Source organism: the organism of the source record quoted next, unplaced genomic scaffold (assembly GCF_019419815.1).
Source record: "Pyrus x bretschneideri cultivar Hongxiangsu unplaced genomic scaffold, Pyrus_bretschneideri_v1 Contig8, whole genome shotgun sequence".
NCBI lineage: Eukaryota > Viridiplantae > Streptophyta > Magnoliopsida > Rosales > Rosaceae > Pyrus > Pyrus x bretschneideri.
The window spans coordinates 5703961-5711198 of NW_025999820.1; the positions used below are offsets into that span (position 1 = coordinate 5703961).

The window sequence follows — 7238 nt, forward strand, 5'->3', positions numbered from 1 at the left end:
ACAAAAGCTTTGTTTAGTTTTGAAAATAGATTGTATGCTCACACAATTTCCTTTTAAAAAGAAAATAGGGATCCCAATAAATTGCTACATGCCTGATGATCGGTCTAATAACCAACTACTCGACTTGGACCAACTCCGAACGAATATACTTATGGTAAGGTGTAGCGAGAGTATCCTTTAATGCTCTACCCTTAGATATCCTAGTACTTATCCTAGAAAGGTAGCGGTACTAATCCCTTCGTAGTTCGATTACAAACTCTCTTCAAAGAAAGATTATAAGGGGAAACCTTGACCAATTTGGACTTCTTGCTTAAAGACGCCATGAGAAAAGATTCAAAAGGGAGAGGATTTTGAAATAGGTGCATATAAAAAGTTGGAGCCTTTTTGGACAATGAAAGTTAATGGTAGTGGAGAGAAGCAAAATCCGAGGATATATAGGCATCATTTGGGGGAGTCATCTAACCGTTGAATTTAGACCAACTTGTATTAGGATCTAACGTTTGACGGCTAGGAAAAACAAGGGATATCAGAGAAGATTTCTCGTTTCTCGTGCGCAAGAGTCAGACATAACATTTCATCATTGCGAACTTTATGGCACCTACACGAAGATACATGTTTGAATCTGAAACGCTGCCACATTATTGTTAAAAGGTCACCTTGCATTCATGAAGATTAAACGGTATGTATTCCAGCTTTTTCCTAAAGGCATTGCCTTTGATAACAATCCATCCTCAAGGGCAACATGTTGCCTCTTAGACAGATAGTTAGGGAAAATTATGGGACCATGATTTTTCAGGGTTAGAGAAAGGCTGATCCGAATATTGTTACTTCAGAAGTCTAGTCATAGACTCGCCAGCCCTGGGCGGAGCTGTATCAGAGGGAGTAGGGTGCCACCATCATTCAACTTCGGGGCACTAGATAGAGTCCTAGCGACTCCACTAAATGACCGTGCTTGTTCTGCAAGACACGTGATCTGATCCGGGTAAGGACACAATCATATTTTATTAGTCTTGAAGTCCCTACAATCTAAGGATAAGCATGCGCCACGAGTAATCATAACTCATAAGAGGATGCAATATCTACCTACTAGTTATCCTCTAGGATTCTCCTGGCTTTGAACGAGGATTTTGTCCTAAAAAGATCACTCTCCCAAGGTATAAATACACCCATCTAGGGTTCATTTACATTAACACAATCTATACACCTGAATTCTCTTGTCCACTGCTTGAGTCTAAAGATCATTCACTAACTTGACCGTCGAAGAACCTTTGGTCGGCACACCCCCATCCCGACGTAAGGTTTGCTTACAGTTGTTTTACTGTTTTGCAAGTTGCTCAGGTTTACTCGGATTTGTGCTCAACCATCGCTCCCGGAGATCCCCTGATTTGGTTCCAACATAGCACAAGAAAATTATTAAGTCATTGTCTTCACGGCATAAAAAAAAGAACCTAAATATGGATTTAACCCCTCCAAAATAACAATCCATTGAGAAGGCCAGTTTCTTGCGAAGCAAGCAAATGGCTTATTAATAACATAAAACAAACAATCTGTTGGTCGTAACCAACAGTTGCACACCTAAACGAAATCATCACTTTACAATAGAGTACAAGAGCCTATTCAAGGCTTGACTAAGGCACCTTGTACTAACAAGAGTTCACCACACTCTTAGGGGAGTTTGCGTGAGAATCGTGCATCCTAACACTGCACTTACAGTTGGGCATCACAAATTATATTTTGACAATTCAACTTTGCAATATCAATGATAACAACAATAACAACATATAAATGGCATATCGGCTAGAATACAGTAAACTGCAACTTAGAATACCTCAGAACTGAGTCTTGTGGAGCCAATTTAGGTTGATATTCTCTTTGGTCACAATAATCTTCACGTTGTTGAGACACGACAAGAAAGATTCCCACAAATATTTCGTCTCTTCATCACAAACCACTTCCTCTAACTGCTCAAGATCCATGACTGATGGAGGCAGCTCTTGCAACCTTGAACATTGTCTCATGTTGATCTTTCTTAAACTACTCATTTCACCAATGTCTTCAGGCAACACCTTGATGCTGAAGCAATCAGATATGTCAAGAAAGTTTACCTTTCCCAGGTTCTTCATTGAGGGTGGAAGCTTTGACAATTCTGTGCAGGATCTTAGCCTCAACATTTCTAAATTTTCCAACTTTCCAATCCTTTCGGGCAAGGCAGATAGTTTATGACAGCTAGTGACACTGAGCTTCTTTAGTTTAATAAGATCACAAACCTCGACGGGCAATTCAATTAAATCAGTGCAATAGTCGATGTTCATCTCCTCTAGATTCAGGAATGCTGATGAGATTGAGATGGAACAGTTGTTGAAAGCTTGACCGATGTTACACATGAACAAGGATATCTTCTTCAGACCCGCCAACTGTATGGGATTGTTGGTTATAGAAGGAATTGAGATGCGTTCTAATCTGATTCTCTTAAGATTTGGTAACGAACTCAAAAGTTGAAAGTTACTCAATTTAGCAGGTAAGAAACCATAATTTGTGACTATCACAGCCTTCAATTCATCCATGTTCACCACAGATTCGGGTAAGGCATAATTCTTTGTCTGGAAATTCAATACTAAAACCTTAGCTTCTGGCATTTGCATGTCGTGCCACTTTGTTGAAAACCCTTCATCTGCAAAGCAACAACTGTGAGTGTCTGGAGGAGAAACTAAAATGAAAGTACTATTAAGACTTCATGTGCATGTGTGAGCGTGCGTGAGCAAGAATAACTATTTATTTGTACATGTCTACATAATTGCTAAAGAGAAAAGGAGCGATGGAACAACCAGTTGTTATGGATAATAAGCGGGCCTTCATTGGCTGATGCTTTTTTTCTCTCCACCATTTTGGAAGATTGTCTCCACATATGTCAATAATCAATTTTTTTCTATGTTCTATTGGTCCTTTTTTGGTGTTGTAGATAGCCAGCTCCCTAAGAACATCATGCTGGGTAACAAAGTGTTCACTGTAGTACCCGTCCCCCACCATACTGTCCTTCCTGGTGATGATCAAAACTAAGTTTCTTAGAAGAGATTTCTTCAACCAACTTATTGCAATAACAAGTTATCAGCATCAACCAGTCGTGAGTATAAAGGGAAAATAGAGCGAAAATATCATACAAGAAAAAACAAAGCATGCACACCTTGTAACAACAAGATTAGCTAGACTACGTTTGGTTAGCTCGTAGAGGTTTGCAATGCACTCTATATCAGTATCTACATCATATAACTCTGCCCAGATATCAATGAGGGCAGCAGCAGGGATTCTTTGGTCTTCTGGAAATGAACCCAAGTCTAAGAAACATTCCTTGATGATTTCTTTATCCACGGCATCCAGGCTTCGTTCAAGGCAGAGCAGCAATTCAGTCTCTGAATCAAGAATAGAAAAACCTTTAGACCATTCAAGTTCTCTTTTTTTCCATATCTCTATAGGCTCCCCGCAAAGCGATCTCCCCACCACTGTAATAGCAAGCGGAAATCCCTTGCAACGTTCAACTATCTGCAGGATAATTTTCCAAAACAAAGTCAACTACCTTTTAAGTTGCAGAGCCAAAATTCAAGTTACGATGATGTGAAAATGGCTAAATAACTATATACTGTATTCTAATTTTAGTTTTAGTCCACAAGTATGCTTAGATGCATGACTGCTCACAAGTTTATATGGTAAATGGACGTGTTCATTCACTTGATTGTGGATGCTTTGTGTAAAGTGAACATGATTTCTTGACAATTTTCCAAAACCAAGTCAACTAATTTTTTACTATACATGCTCTGCATTGCAACTAAAAAGTACCTTTTCTGGAAGATCTTTTGGAATATGAGAGCTCTTATCTCCAAGGGATGCTGAATGATGAAAAAGTTTCATCGCATTGTCACGATCCAATGATTGCAAATAATAAGGGGAACCATATCCCCGAAATTCAGACCTAGATGTCACCAAAAACTTATAATTTTCCGTTTTGAATTGATCAAACTTCTGCACAAGGGATTCTGATCCAGACCAAACATCATCCAGGACAATCAATATAGGATTCTGCCCTTCTTTCTTAAGAAAATGTTGCAGCCACGTCACTGTACTAACTTCGTTTTGGAAAGTAGGTACCTGGAAACCCTTTCGTTGATATAGATCTTGAACAATATTTTCCAATTTAGGGTTTTTTGAAACCGTGACAAAGAAGATATTATCCTTGAATGTATCTATCCAAAGAAAACATAACAAATCTGTCATTGAGGCGTCATTTAAATCTGACATAGTTGTAATATATGATACCTTTGACATCACAAACAAAATATACAATTCCGAGAACTAACTTAAAATATACGATACCTTTGACATCCGTGTCTTGACAAAACTTTGTAGCCAAAGTGGTTTTCCCACATCCTCCGAGAGCAGTCAGCACAACCATTGATACATTTTCGTCCCTTAGAAGCTTCCTCTTCAATTCCTTCAGAGGAAAATCCAAGCCAACCACAAGCGGCGGAAGTTCAGGTGCTGCACACCAAGCTTCACTGTCGGGTTGTTTTGGTATCCCCAGATTCGATTCAATTTTGCTGACCGCCTTCTCTATATTCTTAACCAAAACCGGGCTGTCCTTCATATCCCTTATTCCCTGAACGTTTAGCATTTCCAAAAGTCGTTGAAGAGATTTATCCCATCCACTCAGCTTCTTGGTGTATTTGTAGCTTTTGTATGCGCTCCACCGTCGAATCTTTACGCACTTTTGAACGAGCTCTATGCCTTTGTCCAAATGTACTCTTAAGTTTTCCAGTTCCACAACCGGAAGATCCAATTTCTTGAATTTTTCTATATCTTTTTCTATATATTTCAACAATGGTTCCAAAGAGTCTAACCTGGAATTGATGTCTTTGAGGAGGGGCTTAATCTTTACATTCTTGGCGATCAGCTCCATGAGGACCTCATGCAGCGCATTGAATACTGATCCGGAAAGGTCGTCTGCTCCATCCATTCCTTGATTCTTAACGACAAAAACCAAAACCAAAATTAGAAATTGACACTCTTAAATATGGAACCCAAAATAAAGAGATTCAGAAAAGAAGCAATAAAAAGTTGGATTTTCTCTTACGTTGTTGGTGATCAAGCAAGATAGGATGAACAAATATATAGTTTGGGTTGGTTTTAACATAGAAACACTTACTCTTGAAGCTCGAAAGAAGTTTCGGAGTTGGAGCGCGTTCACTTTTAACAGTAGCTGATTGCTGTGGTGGGACACTTGGAAATTAACATGGAAGAAAACGGGGAAAAGGGCGAAATAGGTGGAAAGAAGGTTGAAGGAAAGGGACAGAAATGGGGTGAGGTGGAAGGAAGGTGGAGGAAGGTGGAAAGAACGACAAAAAGGTGAAAGGAAACAGGGGACAAAAGCGAAGGAGGGTGGAAGGATGGGGAAACGGAAAAGGGAAGGAAGGGGCTACAGACAGAGAAATCATGGGCACAAGGGTTGGAGGTGTTAGCGTGAGTCACACGGTATTAGGTTTCCTTTAGGAATGTAAAGTTTGTTTCCTTATGTAATTAGGATTGTGTAACTAGGGTTGTATATATATCCTTGTTTTAATGAGAATAAGAATAAGAATTATTCCTGCCGTATATTTTCTACTTGGTATCAAGAGCCTGGTACCGTAACCCTAGTAGGAAAACATCTCATCGTGCTGTTGCTGCTGTGATTCGCAGGGACTGTGCACTTTCTGTCCTTGTTGTATTAGTGCTGCTGCGCGTTGAAATAAAGAAAGATGGTGAACGTAGAAGATGGGGGCTCGGGGCAGAAACCGGGACTCGGTGGAGGTCCTACCAATAATTCCGCTCATCTGAACTCGGTGATAATCCAGAATGATGCCTCGGCAGTGCCGAGTGCAGTGAAGCTTAATGGATCGAACTACCCGCTTTGGTCCAAAGTATTGGAGATGCATATTGCAGGACGGGGTAAGAAGGGGTTTGTGTCGGGGAGCATCAAGGAACCAAGTGAAGACAGTATCGAGTTTGAGACATGGGAGACTGGGAATGCTATTGTGAAAGGATGGCTGATTAACTCCATGGAGCCAGCTATCATGAGTTTTTTTATTCACCTTCGTACTGCCAAAGAAGTATGGGAGGAGGTTGCTCGAACATACTATGATGGTTCTGATATATCTCAAATCTATGAGTTGAAGGTTAAGTCATTTCGACTTCGTCAGGAAGGACGTCCAGTTGGGGTGTACTATGCTGATCTAAAATCTGTGTGGCAGGAGTTGGATCAACGAAGGCCGATTAAGATGGAGTGTGCTCAAGATTTGAAGACGCTGCGAGATGAGGTCCAGTTGGACCGTGTGTATGCCTTCCTGGCAGGTTTGGATGATGTTTTTGATAAGGTTCGTAGTGACATCTTACGAACTCAGCCTCTTCCGTCTGTTGAGGAGGTGTTCTCTATGGTAAGGCGTGAAGCTCAACGTCACGCAACTATGATGGGTGGAAGTAATGTTAGCAGCCAAGGAGGAGGATCTGCAGCTGCTATGGTGTCACGGTTTCCTACCAATTCCCCTTCCGGGAGTGTGTCGAACTTATCTTTGAAGTCCCGTCCATTTAACCGGGAAAACAAAGATAATTTAAAATGTACCTTCTGCGGTCAAACCCGCCATATCGAAGATACATGCTTTACAAAGCATGGAGTACCCGAGTGGTTTCCGGAGTTGAAGAAACGGTTGCGGGAAAAAGAGCGTGGGAATAATAGTTCTCTTAGTGGACGGGCAGCCTTTGCTGCTACCACACCGAGCAATATCACAGGAGTCGAGGTGCAATCTGGTGAGCCAAGTCAGTCATTATTGACTCGTACGACTATTGGTGAACCATCTTCAAATACAGGTACTGTAGGACGTGTTCTCTTAGCCTCCGACACTGCTCATCATACAGGTTGGATTCTAGACTCTGGTGCAACGGATCATATGACCTATGATAAAAATTTGTTTCAGTATATGACCAAGCCCCGTAGAACATGTGTGGAGACGGCTAATGGTACTACTGCTTCAATTAATGGAGCAGGCACCGTGTGTCTTACACCATCTCTCTCTTTGCATCACTGTTTATTTGTTCCATCATTATCTCATCACCTACTCTCTATTCCGCAAGTCACGGAACAGTTGGACTGTGTTGTATTAATATATCCATTTTTTTGTCTGCTTCAGGATATTCAGACCAAGGAGATCATTGGGCGT

At 40.9% G+C, this 7238-nt stretch overlaps 1 protein-coding gene across 3 annotated transcripts; it reads right to left on the minus strand.

Moving 5' to 3' along the window:
- Window positions 1–1455: 1455 nt before the first annotated feature.
- Window positions 1456–5374, minus strand: LOC103942653 (probable disease resistance protein At5g66900). Of its 3 annotated transcripts, XM_048575320.1 has the most exons (7): window positions 5123–5374; window positions 4366–5014; window positions 3832–4235; window positions 3182–3537; window positions 2826–3037; window positions 1829–2671; window positions 1456–1695 (listed from the first exon to the last, which is right to left on the minus strand). In XM_048575320.1, exons 1-6 carry the CDS (start codon window positions 5180–5182, stop codon window positions 1830–1832), a joined length of 2523 nt encoding a protein of 840 aa, XP_048431277.1. In that variant the 5' UTR covers window positions 5183–5374; the 3' UTR covers window positions 1456–1695; window position 1829. The 3 variants fall into 3 exon arrangements, with proteins under 3 accessions (XP_048431277.1, XP_009351115.2, XP_048431278.1); XM_009352840.3 differs by having other exon boundaries at window positions 1456–2671; XM_048575321.1 differs by having other exon boundaries at window positions 1456–2671; window positions 5195–5362.
- Between the last annotated feature and the right edge of the window lie 1864 nt (window positions 5375–7238).